Genomic DNA, 21,665 nt, shown 5'->3' on the forward strand with positions numbered 1-21,665 from the left:
AGACTGATCAGGGAAAATGACCGCCCCACAATCTTGTAAAATCTTAATGTACCATGAGAAGTGCACAGCGCTGCCTGATGTACAGTGTTCAGATTTGTCTTGACCTTCTTAAATTATGGAAAGTGGCTACTAGGAGGGAAGTTTTTTTGGTTTTGTTTTTTACTTTTTCTGCACAATTACTCAGGTGGCTCTTCCTGTTTCTTCTCTCCTCCTGGACCTGGGTCCTGTAATTACTATCGCAGGGAGCTGGAAGGATGCCTGCTCTCCCGGCGAGGTCTCCTCTGCTCGGCCTCCTCCCTCCCCCCACCCCCCGCCTTTTCTCTTTCTGGCCCCGCCTCCTCCGCTCACCCCGTAGCCAGCAGCTAGACAGCTGTATTCAATCAGAGAGCACTTACAACTCCCGAGGATTCAAACGGGAAACTTCAGCGTGAAGTGCAGCCGCGCTCCGGCGCTTTCTTAGCTTGCTTTCCCTCCCCGGAACCCGAGACGCGGATTTTCCTCGCCCCGCCGCCCTGGTTTCTTCGGGAAGCCCTCCAGGGAGGCCGGATCCTGCCGGGGTTGTCCTCCAGCCTGGTCATGGGGGGCGGAGAGGCACCGTAGGAGACGCGAGGCGGCGCTGAGCGCGGCACTGCCTCGGGTCCCCGCGCCGGCCCGGCCGCTGCGAGCGCGCCTCGCCGCCCAGCCTTCTGCAGCAATGGCTCGTCCGTGAAACGCGAGCCGGCTCTGTTCCTTTTCGGAGTGCCTGCATCCTTCGTGTGGGCTTCACCACTGTCCTGGGTGAAGATGGCTGTCTAGACTAAAATGTGCCAGAGGGGACCAAGCAGTGGATATCCAGCCTGCTAAACCCAACTCGTCAGCTCCGAGACCTGGAGGAGGAGGAGCTCGGCTCTGAAAAGTGCAGTCATGAATTCTGGAGTTGCTATGAAATATGGAAACGACAACTCGGCCGAGCTGAGTGAGGTAAGAAACAGCTGAGGTCGGGAGCTCTGGTTTCTTAGGCATTTGCTTTGCGACAAATCCCCCTCCCTCCCCGTCGCCCACTTTTCTACACGCCACCCGCCTCGCGCTCCCAGTCTGGAGGCAGCACAATTAAAGATAAATAGATTTTCTGGATCTTGTTTTAACTTGTTGTGCTACTCAGGAAATGACCTGAACTGGCTTGATATTTCAGTCTGAGACGAGTGGCTTAAAAAAGAAACAAGCTCTCACCGCGTCGCCAAGGCGTTTTACTCTCCGTGGTCTGGGTCCCCTGTCCATTCCCACCCACCTTCCTCCAATGTATGTACCACATAACCTTTCGTAGTTGGCAAAATACATGGGAATCCCAGCTGAGCTTAATCTGATGGTAAGTAATTTGGTGGGGCCGGGGAGCTCATTGGAGTACTGAGTCGGCCGCAGGGTCCCACGTGTGATGCGTTTGGTTCAGTTCAAGCAAGGTGGTCTTTCCTTGGCTGAGACGAATGACCCGCCTTGGGGAGGAGAGTGGAGAGGAAGCACATCAGAGCGGCTTAGAACTTTATTTCCTGCCCGGGACTGGACTCCTGAGTCTTAGAGGCAAGCGCACTTGCAGTTCCTGGCTCTCACAGTAGCAAATCCACTTGAGTGCTGGGGACCAGCTTTGAGATTAGGGCGTCATCAGACGGTATGCAAGTATATGAGTGGTCAGATGCTGGAGGCCACCTTTTTTGATGACCGTAGGGATGCCTCTGGCACATTCTCCCACCCCCCCACCCCACCCCACCCCGCAGGCTTTGAATACCTGAAAAGTGTGATGGGAAACCCACAGAACGATGCTCTGAAGAGGAGGAAATCTGTCTGCAGCAGGAGGCTTGGTGGCTGTGGGTTTTCCTCTTCGCCTCATCGCTGAGCCGTTCATGGGGCAACGTGGTCTGTGCTTCTTGAGTGTGGCTGAAGAGAGAAAAGGCACCGTATAAAGACAGCAGAAGGCAGCTAGAGGTGATGTCAGATGACCGACAGTGAAGGGAAAAGGAAAGGATGGAGCCCTCTTTGAGGGGTGAGGGCTGGTGCTGGGGAAGCGAGGAGGGTGTAGATGGGGGAAATCCGAGCAGGTCTGTGGCTGGTATCCAGCAGTGAATACAGTCAGCCCCTGCCTGGTGCTCTAAGTGTCTTGGTGCTGAGCCTTCCCTGCTCCAGTTTGAGACAGCATTTTGAGACGTTGGTCAAATGAGGTAGAGGCATTTCCTAATCCCTGCGGTTTTCCCTGTGATGTAGAAAGCTGGGGAGATGCTAAGAGTGAGGGCTTCACTTAAAAACGGGAGGTTGGGGAAGAGGCTCAGAGACCTAAGTGATTTTTGCCAATTTCACATGCAGGGAGAGGTTTCAGATCTCAAACAGAACCCACGACCCTACTCCATTAATAACACTGTTAGGAGAAGCCTTTGACTTCTAAGGACGTTTAAGAATAAGAAACTAAAGGCACGTATCTTGCAGAGTCTCTGCCAGGTCCTTCACATTGTTTGTTTCTGTGTGGCAGCTTTAACTCTCTGTCACCTGAAGTGTGCTATTCAGGTACCTTTGCTCAAAAATGAATCACAGATTTAGGATGAAGGTGGCTAGAAGTCTGAAGAGAGAGAGAGGAGGCCAGGATTGACTTGAAGAGTACTGGCACGGTCAGTGGGCACATTAGATTAGCTGAGAGTATCTGTGAAACTCAGGTGGGAACTAAAACTCTCCATTCTTTGCCTGGCTTTATCCACTCCTTAAGTGTTCCTTGGAAACTTGTGGCCAGGTGAAAGAGCTGAGGGTGTTTCGTGGCACCTGCTTTAGTTGGAGCTGTAGTACTAGAGCATTATAGGACATAGTTTTGTCCCTAAGAAAGTAAACAAGTTTCTGCCCCAACCATGTCCTTCACCACATTTTCTGCCTCTTGCCCTCTTTCCAGCCTTCTTTCTAGGTTCAGTGATTTAGTTGCCACTCCATCCCCCCCCCCCGTCTTGAGTTTCCCTGCAGATTGAGTAATTGCAGTGGAGTATAAGGATAGTTATTTTTAGTTTTTTACATATTTTCAATTAGGGTATATGTAAAGAGAATTTGTAAGCAAAGGGGAGATGTGTGATTCATACCTTGTGGACCCTAAATCTCAGTTCACTTCATCATGGGCAACAGTTGTAGCATTTGCCTTTTCTATAATATCCATAGGGCAGTATCCATATGAATCCATAGATCTGAATACAATTAATTTGTATTTCTCACATAAGGTCTATGATGTAGAGTTTCTTCTTTTCACTGTAATTTTTCTCTTAAACACTGGTTTTACTTTAATATCCTGGGGGGCAAAGTTGCCATTCTCTTTTCGTGGTCGGTTCCTCCTTCTCACCTGAAAGCAGAGCTAATAAAAACCCCCTTTGGTGCCATATCTCTTATTGGTGCTCTTATTTGGTGCTCAGGAGCCTCAAAGCTGTCTGGAGGTCACCGTAGGGTCAGATTCAACCTGATGCTCACCAGGCGTTTCAGGGGCAGGAAGAATTGTGAAAGGGCCTAGCATTATCCTGGGTATCATAAACAAGAGTCCTCTCTCACTGGTGTTGACTTGTGAGCTTACCCCTTCTACAAGGGTTCTCTCGCCACAGGAGTCATTGACTCTTTGACAATACTGTTGACACTGACGCCATAACATCCTAAACAAGGGGGAGTGACTGGAATCAATTTCTTGTTGTAATCTGCTTGTCCTATTCGTGAAAGCAGCTAGCTTTGGTCAGCAGTTGAGGTGCTGAGCTCCGCCTGCAGCGCTCCGGGAATGCTTGGGTGCAAGAAAGGCAGGAGGGATTTAGGTGTGAGGGATGCATGATCAGGAGACCTAGCTGGGTGTTGCGCATGACGTGTTCACGGTATGTTTGAGGGCTTTAAAATGGAAAAACAGGAAATTCATGAATGGGTTCCTTTTGTGTCTTTATTTTGAACAATAGCTGTTTAAGATCCTGTGAGATGATTATAACAGACAGTAAAATTGTTTCTACCTGTGGACATTCAAAATATTTTTATCAATGACCACAAATGATTTTATCAGGTCTAAACACTTTAACCAAAGTGAACTAGTCCTCAGCATTGACCACAGTACTACAAAAGGAAAATTTGAGAAGCATGAATTGGCTATTCTTTTTTCTTGGCTGATAGCTCTCCCTATCAAAGACTCAAAGGGTATTTTTCTTTTCCTAATGTGAGGTTAAGAAAGGACTTCAACATCAGCCAAATCAAAAGTACTTAGACAATTAAATGTTTGACTTTCAGGCTCCCTCCCCCACGATCAAGAAGCTGAGTGGACACACTTTCAGCAGCGTTAGATTAAATTCTCCCAAACCGTGTCAAGGGAAGGCCACTAAATCTTTTTCCTCTTCTCCATGGGTTTTCCGTCAGCAGTTAGTTCTGTTTGTCTTGGTAAAACTTGTGGGACCAGTATGTAGTTGAACCTTATTTTACTGTCACAATCACATTTCTTGGTTCTTAGAATAATTCAGACCTTAGGAAGGTGTCTTAAGGCGCAGCGTTATGAGGGTATGACTTGAATTTACTCATCTTCACAAAATAGCTGTGGACTGGATCTGCTTGCCTGGTAGACAGCTGCCTATTTATGTAGCAAACTAAAAATTTATATTTAAGGGTTTGTTCTTTCCTGGGAATAACTAAAACCTCTTGTCCAAAGCAATCAACGTATATCCTTTGCTTTTTAAACATTAAGCAATGAATAGGTAAAATTCTCCCATCACTATTTACTTTGAAACCTCTGTTGCCCCAGAAAATCATATTTTCCTTACTCTGTCCTTTCTTTATTCAAAGCCTCTTTCATAAGATTATTCCACTCCTGAATGCAGGCTATAGAGGCGACTTTTCATGCTTTCACCATTCACTTGTTGCGTAGCTACTGAAACCCACATCTTCGTTGATACTCTAAGAAGTGGATTTATATAGGAGAAGATTGTTCTCTAGATAATCTTGTATGACTGTCTTTAAGTGGCCGTCTCACAGATGTACTTGCTCTAAACCATGAAGTTACAAAATATCAGGGTTGGCAGAGACTGAGATCACCTGGTATTCCCACACCCATTTCTACTTCTTTATACTCCTCTGTCCTTATGGAATCACGCTTCATTGTAATGAGTTGTTTAATGTCTGTCTTGGACACAGACCATAAGCACCAGACTAACAGTGTCACAGCCTGTCACAGAGGCTGGCACATAGTAGGTGTTCTATAAATGTTTGAATGAACACCTTGCCTCTTCTCTCCCTTTCCCTTTTTATAAACATCAAATTTGAGAAAGTGATTTAAGTGCTTGGTCTGAGGCTTTTTTGGCTATCAATGGCTGTGTAACAAACTGCCCCCCAAATTTAGAGGCTTAAAATAACAATCTTATTTGGTCATGGTTTCGCAGTTTGGGGCAGAGCTGAGGGTGGGAAGATTTGTGTCTGTGACCCCAGCTAGACGATCCACTTCCAAAATGGCTTAGTCCCATGGCTGGCAAGCAGGTGCTGGCTGTGGACTGGGAGATCACCTCACTTCTCTTCTACACGGGCCTGCCCAGGTACTGCTTGGGTTTCCTCTCAGCATGGCAGCTGGGTTCCAAGGAGGGGGTGGAAGCTGCCAGTTCTTTTAAAACGTAGGACTGAAATTGACACAGGGTCATGTCTGTGTGTTCTATTGGTCAAAACAGCTATATGCTTAGCCCAGATTCAACGGGGTGAAGAAATAGATCCCACCTCTTCAAGGGAGATGTGATAAAGAATTTGCAACCATTTTTAATCTACTCCAGAGGCCACAAAACAAGAGCCATGTCTAAAACCCTGATCTCTTAATTCCCAATGGCTGGCAGTAGTTTTTGTCATTTTATTTTGTCATTTTAGCTGTTAATTTAGTGGTTTGTAAAAACTAACATATTCTAAGCATTTCCCAGGTATTGACATGCTTAATTATCAAAAACTCTATGAGTTACATGCTGTTATGCCCATGTTACAGGTGGAGAAATTAAGGCATAAAGAGGTGAAAACCCTTACCAAGATTGCACAGACTATTAATGGTGACCTCAAGATTTGAGACCAGGTAGTCTTTCTCCAGAGTCAGCCATTCCTCCACTGTTTCCTTTCGTTAGTTCCTGTTACTGCTCTCAGCTTTTTTTTTTTTTTTTTTTAGTTCATAATTTTCTTTATTCTCAGTTACAACTTCATAGTACTTCATTTGGTAAATATACTGTAGTTTATTCAACTGGACTTCTCTGTCTAGATATTTAGGCCTGCAATATTTGGCAATTACAAATAATGCTGAAATCTTCCCACATGAATTTTTTTATTGGTAAGGATCTTTCTTCAGAGTGAATTCCTAGAAGAGTCATTTCTGTGCTCTCAGCTTTTGATCACATATTCCTAGGAGGAAGTATTCTATCTAATAAGCCTGTTTAACTTGATATGTATTGTAATCTCTATGCAATACCCAGATAAATGTTTTTGATAAGAGTGGTATGAATATGCTCATTGCTGTCACCTTCAAGTGGCTGAAGAATTGTAGACATTGATTTTCTAGAGCAGATTTGTTAATAAGGAATCGGGCAGTCATCATCCAGGAAGGCCTTCTTTCTGTTCCCACTTACTTCAAGGGAGATAGAGGCGCCACGACCTCTGTCCCACTGCCTGTGTGCTCTGAGGCGTCTGAGGAATTAGTGCTACAGTATTTGAGGTGCCAGATGAGCATAAGATTTCCTTTGTGACAAGAATTAGGGTTCTCTTACCCCTGCAGGTGGGGCTCTAGGCTTCTACTGCGGTTGGCTAAATCACTGTGGGGCTGCAGAGCGCTGAGTTTGATGAAAAAGCCGATGAAGTGGTCGGCCAGGGCTGTGTGGCAAGGCAGCTGCTGGTGGCCTGGTCCTGAGGAAGCAGGTGCTGAAAGGACGGACAAGACCCTGAGTGGAGCCCAGTGGGCGGGGCCAGTAGATCAAGCATGGCTGGAACCAGGTGGTAGTCAAGAAACAGGGGAAGGAGCAATGGGATGTGAGGGGAGGAGGTTAGTCAAAGACCAGGCAGGAGATCAGGAACTGAGATGGCCACAGACCTGAAAGCAGAGAGAGAACCTTGATTCTGAAGAAGTGCTTTGTCCAGGCAGGAAGTTTTAAAATTAATCCCAAGACTTTTCATGCTGATGAATTATTTACAGGACTATGGCTACCAGATTTGAGGTGCCAGAACTTTGAGTGGAGGCACCCATCCAGAGTAGGGAATATGATGGTGATACTCAGGAAATAAACTCAAGGTGCTGTTTTAACAGCTGCCTGAAGCTAATTTACCCAGTGCGTGTCATGTGGAAGGCTTCCTCCAAAGCCAGACTGTAACTGGAAAATAAAAACTGCATTTACGGAAAGATTAAGAAGTTGTTGATGAACAAAGATTGCAAATTTAGGTTTTGATCCAAGGGATCAAATTTCAGGAAACCAAGATTACGTTTTAAGTAATCTCCAGATTCTGGGAAAGAGGTTTATGTTGGCGGGATTACAGAATCAGACAAGCTAAAAAAAGACACAGAAAATTGATAGTAGTTAGGATGTGGATTTTTACATCTGCGAGGGGGTGGCATGGCAGAGATAAGTAATTATTTAAATTATTTTCTCATCTCCCCCAACCACATCCAAATTCCTAGCAGTGGCCATCTTTCATTCTTGAAAGAAACAAGAAGAGAATAACCTGGATTATGCAGATAAAAAGAAGTTCCATTTATAGAGTCAATATTTCCTGGGACCACAAAGCTGTCCTCTCTTTCTAGCAAATGTCCTTTTTCCCTTGCTGAACAGAAACAGCCAAAATTAATTCATGGCGGAATAGAAGCCACCTTTTGGAAGGTTTGCACTATCATAAGGAGTGACTGAGGCTATAAAGCACTTTATATATGTAAGTCTTTCAAGATATTTTTGAAACTCAGAGAAGTTAAACTTTGAGACAATTTAGGAAAAAAAAAATTCAGCATTAGCAGCTGTTGTTTCTACTTGTCATGCAAAAAGCTGTAGGTTAGGGTCGTTAACTTTGTAAATAGCAATCAAAGTCTGTTGGGCTGGAAGAATCGTACGATAAAGCTACTCAATGCCTTGGCTGGTGGGATATTTTGAGGCAGATTGCTTGTCAGGAGGTTTGATCAGTGCTTGGAACACATGATGGGACATACGGGGCCCGAGATGCAAATGCATCTTAAGCCAAAGGCTGTGGTGTTCCATCACCTGAGAACAGAAAGTTTCACAAAGCCTCAGTGTGCGTGCATGTCAGTGAACGACTCCAGCTGGATTTGTGAGAAATATTGAAGTAGTTGTCAAGGGAAGAATGCCAACGTGAAAAAAGATTGCCTGTCAATTAGAAAAGCAACGGAGTCCTCTGGTTGGTTGCAGCGTAGAAGTGGGAGTAATTGCTTGTCCCTGTTTCCTGTGGGTTGTGTGAACTTGTCCATAGAATACATGGCACACTTGCGATGACTTTTGCTTCTGCCTGGGTCCCTCCCAACCTCCCAGGTTAGTCGTCCTTCCCTCATCCTGTGTTCACAACACTTACTTTAATTATCCACAGCCTCCCTGGGAGACCATGCGATCTCTGAAGGCAGGGACAGAGTGAAACGCATCACAGTATTGCCAGTACCTAGTCAATATGTGACATAGGGCGACCACAAACTTCAAATTTACTTGTTGGACCAAACAGCAGTTGCCATTATAGTGTGACAGATGTGTTGGATTGACCACTTACATATTTTGGTTAAAGGACACATTTGAGGAAATTTAGTTTGGTCATTATTACTGTAACTTACTCTCTATTCCTAGTTCATTTTTCTGTTCAGCAAACACTGTGTGCCTTCTGTATGCCAGGTGCTGTTCTTAGGTGTGGGGATACAGAAACAAAACTGATGTAGTCCCTGTTTTAATGGATACTACATTCTAGAGGGAGACAGACAATACACGTGACAGATGTATGTGGTGGTGATGAAGAGGTGATGGTGATGAAGAGATCCAGTGGTGATGAAGAGATCCAGTGGTGATGAAGAGGAGGAGAGAGGAATGAAGGAGGGAGGGATGCTATTATACGGATCAGGGGAGACCTGTCTGCAGGAATCTTTGAACTGAGACCTGAATGCAAAGAGGGATAGAGCCATGCGAAGATGAGGATGATCATTTCAGGCAGCGGGACTGATAAGGGTCAAGGTCAGAAGCCAGAGCATGCATGGTGTGTGTCAGCAAGGAGGAGACGTGGCTGGGAGTGCAGTGAGCAAGGGGAGAGCAGAAGGAGGTGAGGTCAGAGAAAACAGTTCTGGCTAGATCACCTGTATTCTTGTAGGCTTTGGAGAAGAATCTGGATTTCTCTGGAATGATTTGAAAATATGCCTGAATTGATTTTTTTAAATCCTTTTCATGTATGTATATGTGTGTGTGTGTGTGTGTGTGTGTGTGTGTGTGTGTATTTTATTGTGGGGCAGGGGCAGGGAGATATCCTCGGAAAGAGGAGGAGCTAGCAAAGAAACCTGGAAAGTTGTGCCCCAAAAGCCAATTAAAGAAAAGGTAGAGTGATCAGTCAGATGCTTCTCCTTTTGTTTCTTTCACTCTTAAAGCCTGTGCATAGTCCCAAACTTCCAAATGGTGTCATTTTCTACAAGCAGAAATAATTGTTATATGCATTAAAAACAAACTATAATTATTTTTGGACATCTTCAGAGTATGTGAGTGTATTTTCCCCTTAAAAGGAATGGTTTAAAGAACTAAGTGATGTGGCCACTGGCCAAGAAGGATTTGAAAACTGCCTTCCCTTCCCTGATGGATGGTTCAGTGTTGATGGATGCCGATGATGTAGACTATAGGTGGGTTCGGAATTAGGAAAACTGAGCTCTGTTTCCCACTCTCACTTGGACCAATTTCCTTCCTCTATTTATAATCACTGATTTTATTTTTTAATGAGCTTTTGTATCAGTTTATTGATTTATAACCAATATAGCTCCAAGGAACCTGGAATGCTGAGACCTTTTTTTCCTATTGAAAAGGTATTTGGCAGTCAGATTATGACAAGAAAGATTCCAGGTAAGCTTGGAATTAGACAAGGGAGATTGTCTAATTCTGTTGGGTTAGATACTATTAAGCTATTCTTTGATTTGCAGTTTATTTTATCCAAACCATTTGCACGACTGATGAGGAAACTGAGGCATAAAGAAGGCTGGCTAGCAGCAGAGGGGGAAGTGTAGAACTCAGATTTTTTTCCTTAACTCTCAGGGATAATTTTTCCTCTTCTACCTCAACTTCCTCAGTTTCTATATCACAGGATTTGTTTTAAAGTATGTGTTTTATAACAGTCTGTAATTATTTTAAAAGGTGGAAGCCCTAATTCTTCAGTATTCTCATATACATAGGACATTACTACTAATAACACTATTAAAATAATTGGAAGAATTTATTTTTAGCTCTGTGATTTTTGGGTATATTGTAATAGTCTGCGCCCTTCTGTCCTTTTTTAAAAAAATTGTGGTAAAATATACGTAACATAAAATGAACAGTCTTAACCATTTTAGGGGTACAGTTCTGTAGCATTAAGTACATTCACATTATTGTACAACCATCATCACCATCCGTGTACAGCATTTTTTCATCTTTCGCAACTGAAACTCTGTACCCATTAAACACTAACTCCCTATTTCCCTCCTCCCCTGCCCCTGGAAACTACCATTCTGTTTTCTACCCCACTATGAATTTGACTAATCTTGATACCTCATGTGAGTGTAATCATAAAATATCCCTTCATGACTGGTTTATTTCCTTTAGCATAATGTCTTCAAGGTTCATTGATACTGTAGCATGTGTCAGAACTTCCTTTTTATGGCTGAATGCTAATCCACTGTGTGTCTATATTATATTTTGTTTATCCATTCATCTGTCAATGGACACTTGGGTTGCCTCTACTTTTTGGCTATTGTGAATAATTCTGTGATGCATATGGGTGTGCAAATATTTGTTTGAGTCCCTGCTTTCATTTATTTTGGATACATACCCAGAAGTGTGATTGCTAGAGCATGTGGTTAATTCTGTGTTTAATTTTTGGGGGAATTGCCATACCATTTTCCATAGAGGCTGTTCCACTTTACATCATTCCCACCAGCAATGCACAGAGGTTCCAACTTCTCCACATCCTTGCCAACACTGCTTTTCTGTTTTATTTTGCTTTTTAAATAATAGCCATCATAATGGGTATGAGGTGGTATCTAATTGTGGTTTCTCTTTGCATTGCCCTAATGATCACTGATATTGAGCCTCTTTTCACGTGCTTATTGGCCCTCTCATCGTCAGAGAAATGTCTATTCAAGTCCGTGTCCAATTTTAATCAAGTTGTTTAGGAATCTTTTGTTGTTGCAAAATATATTCTTCATATATTTTGGATATCAAGTCCCCTGTCCCTTTTCTCCTTTGTCCAGGTCTGATTATCTTTGTGGTTGGAGCTTTGCACAGCCACTGGCTATTTCCAGATGGAATTACAGTGAGTGTAAAATGAGGCATGAACATGCACTGCTTCTCCACGGAAAACAAATGGGCTTGCCCAAGCCCAGGAGGACTCCTTCCTCCACGGTGTCCAGGAAGAAGTAACTTCCTGACGCATGGTGGGGCAAGTGCTCATTTCACAGGCTGGCAGCCAGCAGTTCTCCCTCTGGACAGACTAGATGATCTCGAGCAAGGTTAGGCAGGCACCAGAGTTAAGAGTTATGTTCATGGCACTTGAAGAGTTACATTGCTCCACCGACATGTGGTGATTTCACAGTATTTAAAGGGGATTTTTAGGAGAGGGCTTTGGCAACAGGGGCCTGTGGAGAGTAGCCAGGAAGTCTGAGGCTGGCCTGTTAGATTAGATAACTGTTACTTTATTTCTTGGTGCTGGGAATCTAATCCTGGTTAAACCAAAACCTAATTTATTTTCATGCTTGACTGGGGGCACTTTTGATGATGTGTTTGGATGAGAGTGAGCGTGGAATAGGAGTACTGTGGGAATGAGATAGTGCAGGGCTGCTCTGCCTGGGCTGATTATTAATAGGGGGTCAACAGTGAGGAGGGGGGAAATAGGCGAGTTGGACCGCAGGACAGGAGCTTTTACTTCCAGTGGGTAGATTTAAACTAAAACTGGGATCCCCTTTTTTCAGGATGCCTTGCTGTACGGATAGGGCAGAAAGCAGTATGCCTTCTGGTATGATAGAGTGACTTCTAAGACTGTTTCTCATTTGGGGCTTCTGAGTTGCTAATGAAAATGCTGTCAGGACAAACATGTAATTATGGCCGAAGAAAGTGTCTGATGTTGATAAAGCTGCCTTCAAACCCTTTAATTCCCCGAGTGTTGAAGATGGGGCATCTTTCTTATTTGGTATTAACATGTCCCAGCCAGCAAGGATGACCTATTAGGGTCAGGGTAATATGTTGAGTGACTAGGAAAGGCCTCTGTTTTTTGGCCGCCTTCTTTATTAACTTCTCCTCTGGGCCAATTTACTTGATTTATCACCTCAGTTTGTCTGCAAAGCCATGTGTGGCAAAGTTGTGAGCTCTGAAATCCTAGCTCTGCCACTTCCTAGCTAGGCGATCTGGGGGAAGTTGCTTTTCTTGGCTGCACATTCCCTATTATAAAATGGTGAAAATAAGAGTATCCACCTTAGGGAAGACCAGTGGCATAACCTATGTAGTGCTTGTCAAAGTGCCTGATAAATACTATTGGTTAGCTCTTGCAATATTATTGTTATTATTATTATTATTTTGCTACTACAAACAGAACATTAGTAGCTGTGGTTGTAAGTGAGCACTAAAATTATTTAAAAGAAGTTTTTTGTTTTTTTTTTAAAGATGACTGCAACTTTTTTTTTTTAAGTTATTTATTTATTTATTTATGGTTGTGTTGGGTCTTCGTTTCTGTGCGGGGGCTTTCTCTAGTTGCGGCGAGTGGGGACCACTCTTCATCGCGGTGCGCGGGCCTCTCACTATCACGGCCTCTCTTGTTGTGGAGCGCGGGCTCCAGACGCGCAGGCTCAGTAGTTGTGGCTCACGGGCCCAGTTGCTCCGTGGCATGTGGGATCTTCCCGGACCAGGGCTCGAACCCATGTCCCCTGCATTGGCAGGCAGATTCTCAACCACTGCGCCACCAGGGAAGCCCCCTAAAAGAAGTTCTTAAGTGGAGGCAAACTTGTCATGAAGACAGTATCCAGGAATCTTAAGAGTTTCACAGCCTGCTGATGTTTGCTGGACCTTAATGCCAAAAGCTCATTATCTGGGAAAATGTTCTTCCGAATATTGACAAGTCTCAGAAAAGAAAGGTATTTCCTTTTTTGGATTTGCAGAGCCAGAACGTTAATGAGCTAACGAGTGGCAGTACTAATCACTTTTTTAATTTTATTTTGTTTATCACTTTTATTTAATTTCTCCTAATTTTGTCCCAGCTATAGTGCCCAGGACCGACCTTAGCACAGCCATTCTAGCTGATGGCGTAACATGGGAGAGGGAAGGCACGGCAGGCCGCTCCCAACACCCAGAATAAGGATGCATTGCAGAGAAACAGACGATGTTCATGTATTGCTATTGTGTAACTGTTTCTTTCATGGAGATAGGCTTTTTTTTTTTTTTTTTTAATTTATTTATTTATTTATTTTTGGCTGTGTTGGGTCTTCGTTTCTGTGCGAGGGCTTTCTCTAGTTGTGGCGAGCAGGGGCCACTCTTCATCGCGGTGCGCGGGCCTCTCACTGTTGCGGCCTCTCTTGTTGCGGAGCACAGGCTCCAGACGCGCAGGCTCAGTAGTTGTGGCTCACGGGCCTAGCCGCTCCGCGGCATGTGGGATCATCCCGGACCGGGGCACGAACCCGTGTTCCCTGCATTGGCAGGCGGATTCCTAACCACTGCGCCACCAGGGAAGCCCTGGAGATAGGCTTTTATCAGTGAGGCACACTTTGTGGATTCCCTTCCAAGTTATGATCTGTTTACTGTAAGAAGGTTGCAGCCGTGCGGGTGGGAGCTTTGCCTGGAAGAGCAGTAGCGGATGGCGGAGGCTCATCTGCTGGAGACCAGGGGGCCCTTGCTAAGTGGGTCTGAGGAGGACTTGGGATGTGCCCGCCAGCAGTGAAGGCCATCTCTATTGCTGTGTACAGCTAACTTTTTCATTTGAAAGAGTTTTTTAAAAGCTTCCTGGTTGAGGTTGTGTCTGATGGTCAGGAAGGAGGAAGTGATGGCATATTTCCTCTCGGGTTTGGAAGTTGTTAGACAGTTTGATCATTTGCTGAAGAGGATATACCTGAGGGCACTGAGAAGGAAACTAACATGAGTCTCCGAGAATGCTCCTGGCAAGTGATGCTACTCGTTCCCTGGCTTAAACTGCCATCTCTAAGCTGCTGCCTCACAAGTCTGGACCTCCAACCCAGATCGATTTGAATACCAGACAGGTAGAAGGAGAAGTGCAGGTCTTGTGTAATATAAAAGCTTCTTGTAGCCAGTATTCTTCCTCCTCATCCCTCCTGCCCTCTCGCACGGACACTCAGGCCCGTCTCTAGAAGGCCTTTGTCAGCTCCCAGTTAACTCTCTGTCCAGTACCCCGTGCTGTCTGGCAACACTGCTTCACCGGAAGTGCTCTATCATCTCAGAAGCTTACCTGGTAGGGGAGTGGCCAGTGGCTGGAGAAATGCACTATTCTCAGAGCACATTATTGCAGCGTGGTTGCCAGGACACATGATAGTTACGAATGATGAAAAGAAGTAAAAAGAAAAGACTAAGAGATAGAAAAAGTACACAGAGGCAACTACTTTTGTACCAATTAATGGTGTAAACTTCATCGTCCACCACCAGGTCCCCACTCCCTGAAGCTGGATCCGGGTTGCACCTCCCCTCCATCTCCTTCTGAAAGCAAACACTGGGCCCTTAGGGACCCACCCAGTATGACTGAGGTTGGAGAGCTTTGCTTCCAGCCGAGTCTCATGGGCGTATCTGGGCTGCTCTGGGTATTCTCTCTTAGGAAGAGAGGAGATCAGAGTGGAAGCTGTTTGGAAGCAGGTCCCAGTCCTGGGATGGTGGGAGTAGCTCCAGGAGCTAGATTGTGCTATTGTATTAGAAATGATAAATGTGAAGGATGGCAATGCAGATATTTTGTTGGAATACTTCAAGTGAAACAATATGGTGCAAAATTACTTCTGTTTCATCTTGCAAATATTCCCTCCCTTTATGCATATCAAAGGCTAAATCTATACTTTTTAAAACATGTTGCCTTCAGTACAACAAAACTGATGCACAAGAATAGTTTTGATGTTCAAAAGCATCCGTTATAGTTTTTTCTTAAGAGATTAGTGTTCTTTGATACTCTGACTAAAGTAAAATTGTTAGAACTAGTGAGAATGGTAACTTAATGCCTTTAGCCTTAGCAAGGTTCTTTCCAAAATAGAAATGAATATGTAGTATTTAAGGACGAGGGCGTGGAGATTAAGTCTATATGTAATTGTGCCCTACATGCAAAAAGACATCCTTGCAAAGGTAGGCAAGTCCCTGCAGTTAAGCTTCAGCATTCATTTGCAAGTGACAGGAATATGTTAATTGCTTTTCTTAGGTGAATGATTCTTAGTCTGGTGGGAATGATAAAGATTTCAATTCATTTCACTTATCTAGGTTTTTAAAAATATCAGTGTTCATAGGTGGCGGTATGGAGCTAATAAGGGATTCCAGTGAGGTCTGGGTTACTGGGTAGATTTCATTCAAAGTGTGACTGCAGTAGTCCTCAGTGGTAGAATTACATTTTCATCAAAGCAATCAGCCTGTGATTGTTTGGGTGACTCTGAGTGCCCTGAACCACTGGTGCTTATGTGGGCTGGATGGGAAGATTGGAGCGTATTATGCTCTGAAATGATGAGGTTGATGCGGTGTCTTGTAAACACTGCTTAGCACAGCAGTTGGAAATGAGAAGTTAGTGTGATCGGTTATGTGGAGAGTTCTGAGGTTTATGACTTACATAAGAAATTAACCTTTTCATTGCTCTTCTGACTGCCAAAGAGGCCAGGTAAAGACTGATGGGATTTTCCCTTTTACATTTCTGCCTTTAATTCACCAAGTAAATTGAGGAAAATTTAAAAATTGCTTTTATGACTTTGTAGGTTTGACAGATGTCCACAAGTACATCTTTATCAGTATTTTGTCAGATTGTCTTTTAAAGTTTACTTTGATTCAGAAACTATTTAGTTATGTATCATTCTGTGACATCTTTCTTATGATAACGTGTGCATATTATCCTCAACTTCATTGGAAATCCAACATGTTACTTTCATTTAGTCATGAATGTTCTTTTGTAATATATTCATATTCAATACCTGAAGGTAGGGCCATCCATAGTTTTGACTGGTGGTAGCACAAGTGGTTGGCGTATCATTGTAGGACCCAGGATGACAAGAGAACATTCCTGTGAATTTGGTAACATTATTAATGGATAGGGATTTTACAGAACTTAAAGTTATATACTAGTTTTTAAAAAAATCATAAGCATATGTATTTTAAATGTTTCATTTTAATGGGAAGTTGGAAGGAATTGTATCAGGCACATTTAGGTTGCCACCATGCTAACCTGAGAGTAATCAAGAAATGTTCAGGAGAAAGGTTGTTCCCAGAATAAAGTGTGGCTTGGTCAGTGGTTCTGAGAAAGGAATAACATGGCCGGTTCAAAGTACATAAAGAGGGCCAAAGTGATCAAACTGGAGTGAGTGAGGGGGAAAGAGCGACACAGATCTTGTCAAAGAGTAAGCCAGGGCTTCCCTGGTGGCGCAGTGGTTGAGGGTCTGCCTGCCAGTGTGGGGAACACGGGTTCGAGCCCTGGTCTGGGAAGATCCCACATGCCCCGGAGCGGCTGGGCCCGTGAGCCACAGTTACTGAGCCTGCGCGTCTGGAGCCTGTGCTCTGCGGCGGGAGGGGCCGTGGTGGTGAGAGGCCCGCGCGCCGCGATGAAGAGTGGCCCTTGCTTGCCGCAATTGGAGAGAGCCCTCGCACAGAAATGGGGACCCAACACAGCCATAAATAAATAAATAAATAAATAAAATTAAAAAAAAAAAAAAAAAAAAAGAGTAAGCCAGAGACTAGACCATGTCAGTAATGAGATTTAACTCTCCTTAAACATAGGGTATCACTAACGAGTGAGAATCATCCACTGGTAAACTAAGAGTTAACATATATAAACGTGGTTTACCTGCATCTTTTCAGACTCAAAATAATGTTGAAGGCAAGATATAGCTAGAATCTAGTTTACCTTGCTTTGCATTTACACAGTACTATTTGGACTTGTAGAACCTCAAAAATGTCTAATTTGCATTTGCAAATTTTTTTACCTCCATTAATTTATATTGTGATTTGAGAGGCTTTTATTAAACTTGCTCTTATGGATCATCTATTTGCTTCTACTTCCAACAATAATTTCTGAATTAATGTGGAGGATTTTCACGAAGTCACCAGGGATCCTTACGTGAAAACCCGAAAGTATTAAGCAAGCTTATGTTAAAAGCAATCTCTGTAATCAGATCTTTTTTTATGTAAATAAAAAAACAGTTTTGAAATACTCTGTAAGATTACTTTGTAAATTTTTACACCTTCGCGTATTAAAAAAAATTGCTTTTAAAAAACACTCTAACATATTAATAATTAGTAGGAAGAGGGTAGCTTAAGAAAAAACATATAAGATTGTAAATTTCTGGACAGCATAAACCAGAGTACATAGTAGTGAAAATGAAGCAGTTACATAGAGTATTCAGGAATAGCGCTCAGAAGTGCTGAGCACTTTGTGTGCAGGTTCAAAATGGCATTTCCCTGCTTAAAACCCTTCATTTCAGGGTACCCAGCTCCTTAGCCCCTGTGGGCCTCTCCAGCTATATCTGGCCACTTCTCACCCTCACATTCTAGCCTCCAGCCAACTCAACTACTTGCAGTACCTTCAAGGTGCCTGGCTGCCTCTTGACCTTAGAACTTGACATTTGCTGTTCCTCCGCTGGTACACTATCCATATCCTCCAGCTTTGCTTATCTACCTGCTGCTCATCTCATAGAACTTAGTTTAAGTGTTAGTTCCCTTGAAAATCTTCCCTGACATCCCCACTCTGGTCTAGATTCCATCCTCTCCCATACGTTCCCACAGCATTGGGCATTTCTGCATTATAGCACTTAATACACCGTACAGGACTGCAGACGTGATCATTCCTATCAGAATGGCTGCTGTTCAGCGTTGATCACTAGCACTTGTATAGCATCCAGCTGTATATTCCCTTTTGAGTGCATGACCTTATTTAAACCTTGCAACAGTCCCGTTACATAAGGTCCTATCTTTAGGGGCATTTGGAAGCTCGGAAGGATTAAGGGTCTTGCCCAAGGTCATACCTCTAGTAGGTGTCAAGGCCAAGTTTAAACTTGGGTCTGATTCTAGAAGTCCCTGCTGTTTGCATGATGCCTACAGCCCTCTCAGACCATGTCGTCATGACCTCTAGAACTGGCATCTCTAAGACCTGGGGTTGCTGGGTGGGTTGATAGGTTGCTGGGAAGGAGAGGCATTGGGGGCAATGTCTGGGTTTCTGAGAAGGTTAGGTTGGCAGGAGAGATTGGAGATTTCATGTAAAATCCGATTTCTGGGGAATGATGAGTCTGGACTTAGGCATGCTGATTTTGAGATGCCTGTTGGTTATGTAAGTGGAAATGTGTTACTAGTAGGCTGTGGGCTAATAAGGCTCAGAAAGAGGTCAGTTTGGGAATCTTTGGTCTTCATGGCTGCTCACTTACAGTACAGATGAGTTGACGGCTAATGTTGTAGTCCATTCCAGCCTCTCCACGGTAGATGCCTACCCTCATGTACCACATAAGTGATGAGTAATATGAAGCAACCAAATGGTACTATTGCATACTCCAGTGCAGGTCAAAGTACCATAGTCTTTGCCTTCTAGCATTTTATGTGTATATAATATATGCACACATGTTTATGGTTCAGAATCTGCCATTATAACTGAAACAGGTTGTGCTTTTATAGTCACATTTTCTTTTAAATTTTAAGAAAAATCCGATTAGTTCATGACATCACCTGGGCATTTCTACCTTTGATTCCTCCTTAGGAAAGGGCAGGGTAAGGGGTATATGGGTATGATCACAAAAGTAATGCATGTACATACAAAATTTGGAAAATAAATTAGTAAAAAAGTCTTGTAATTGTATTATTGGTAACATTTTGGTATGTTCTTTTAGTTATTAATATTTCTTTAAAAGGATTATACTTGAGTTTCACAATATTATATCCTACTTTCCTCAAGTTTTCCTTGATATGTTTTCTTTTAAAAAAACTTGAGTTTTAATAGCTCTAATAGTCCATCTTATATGCCAAAATAGCTATTGAATAAATATTTTGTTCATATAGATAATGCACCTATATAACTTTGTGTTTTCTTATAAATATTTAGGGTAGATGGGCGGAGGGAGAGGAATGAGAGAGAGAAAAAAATGTGAGTGAATGAAGAAACTGAGCACTGTATTATGCAGAGTTGGTATCTGGTGTTAAAGAAGAAAAAATAAGGGTACCTTGAGGTCTTGGGGTGATCTTTGTAAAATAAGACAAAGACTGAAAAGGCCGATTTAAAAAAAAACAAATACACTGGCTAAAATAAATTGGGACCATCTGTTGTTCTACCTTGGCCTGCTTACATAGTCTTCTGCCGCTGCTTATTTAAGAATGCCTTTAAAATGGTGAAGGAGGGCTGCTGGGTGTCAGATGGCACCAGGGCAGGAGTGCAGAGAGACAGCGTGGCTGCTGAACAATTCCATGCTGGTTACCCTTCGGGGCCAGCGTTACTGTGGCCACTGTGGCCTTGACGTTCTGATCCATGGCGGTGTGGGAGATGGGGGTAGGGTGAGTTATCCTGCCTTTTTTTTTTTAAATCACCAGGCAAAACAAATTTTAGAACGATGTTTTTAAAAAGGATATTTCACCTGAACATCTAATAACGTATTACTCCTTTCTTATATGTATGTTGATAGTTACCTTTCTCTGCGTGATCTCATATTAACCTATTGTTGCAAAGTCTTTCATGAACCAATCTAATTGAAGGAAGCTCAGTCCCTGGGGCCCAGTGGAGTCCTTTTTAATCATAGGAGCTGCTGAGTTTTATTTTCTGGCCAAGTATGACCATTATGAATTGCTAGTGTTCCTCTGTTTTAATGGTGACTTCCTATAAATAACAGCAAAACGATTACTTGGAAATCCCTAAATTGAACTACGTTGCAAGTACAAGTCTACAGTTAAAGGCTTTATTTAATTTTTGTTTAAAGTGGATGTGACCAAAATGTTAATCTAGAGCAACATTTAACCTACTGGCTTGGGAAACTCTGCTATGTAATCAATTTAGCCCTTGGAATTGGAGTAACTATTTTGGCAGAATGGAGGAGGGTCCACTTGTAGCTTCAGGGTGTTTTGTTGTTGTTGTTTTCATTTTTTTTTAAGGAGTTCATGAATTGGATGGCCCACCCTGGATCACGTATTGGCTGGAGGCTTTGCTTGTTGGGATGGCCTTAGGTCTTTGTTGCTTTCAGAAAGTTAAGGGAAGCCCACAAGCTGTGTGTTTGAAGCCCCCTGTCCCCATTCTCTGGCAGCCTAAAAGCCAAGCTGGGAATCCAGGCAGGGGGCAGGGAGGTGTCAGAGTCTGGTTTCTTACCCAGAGATGTCATTGCTTGCAGACATATTTTCTGAATCCTAAGGTATAACATTCATTCAGCAATGAGTATTTATGAAAATAGAGTTGATTGTGGGAACTTGGATGACGAAAGCATTCATACTTGGTGATTTCAATAGCCCAGTATTTGGCCTATCGAAGGATTGTAGTGGAAACTTGATGGATTGAATGATTGGAAATAGCTGTCAGAGTGCTCATTTGGCCTTAGTTTCATTAGCCTTCAAAAGTGTCTTTAGTCAAAATTAAATGATCACAGATTAGCACAGATGCTTCTCTGCTGGTTTCCCCCTTTCCTAGGAAGAAGTTGATTTGCTAAGAATTCTTAGCAAAGTGGAGGAAGGAACTGACCAGTTTCTAATGCCCGGAATCTGATTTATGCTCCACTCTACTGCTACACATTGGGACAAGCATGGAGGCTACCATAGGAAGTGGCTGTTGTCTAATAACATGACTGAACTAAGTCCCCATGCGGTACTCTTCGGTGACCTTCGGGAGGTCCCCCACCCTCCTTCATACGGCCAGTGGATATACAATGTTCAGCAATTCATGTGTGCTGGAGACGCTGGCATTTCTCTGCGCAGAGTCAAAACCCTCTCTTCCTCTGTATGTCCGTGGTAACAGATAAACCCTGAGGGCAGCCCACAATTAGAGGTGGAATTTAGGAGCATAACATGATAGGCAGAACTGGGAGATGAAGACAGGAAACAGGGAACAGAGCGTATTTCATGGAGGAAGGATTTATTAACCTGTCCACCCTTCATATGACTCGGTGTTTCTTTCATCATCCAGTTGGTTATTATGGGTGAAGAGATTCCTGATCTTGATTACCATGGCCATTTGCATCGTGTTATTTGTACTTCTTTACTTAATCCAATTTCATCGTGAAAATGCCCTTGTTTGGTCCAGCGGGCACCACCACGTGCCTACTCTCATCCCTCCTTTCTAAAAATCCTATTGCGTTTAGTTGCTACAAGCAC

At 43.3% G+C, this 21,665-nt stretch overlaps 1 protein-coding gene across 2 annotated transcripts in view; it reads left to right on the forward strand.

Annotated features, from left to right (window-relative positions):
- MCC (MCC regulator of WNT signaling pathway) overlaps positions 1–21,665 on the forward strand; it is a gene marked incomplete at its 5' end in the record, with an annotated part of 423,545 nt that overhangs the window by 150,645 nt on the left and 251,235 nt on the right. Inside the window, one exon of one of the 2 annotated variants that reach the window (XM_082375455.1) lies at positions 366–960. The exons of the other annotated variant lie outside the window; for it this stretch is intronic. Within the exon in view, the coding sequence (XP_082231581.1) occupies positions 904–960 (57 nt within the window). Of the gene's footprint in view, positions 1–365; positions 961–21,665 lie in introns of those variants that run through there. 2 annotated transcript variants of the gene reach the window in all.

Source organism: Balaenoptera borealis (assembly GCF_965194805.1).
Source record: "Balaenoptera borealis genome assembly, chromosome: 2".
NCBI lineage: Eukaryota > Metazoa > Chordata > Mammalia > Artiodactyla > Balaenopteridae > Balaenoptera > Balaenoptera borealis.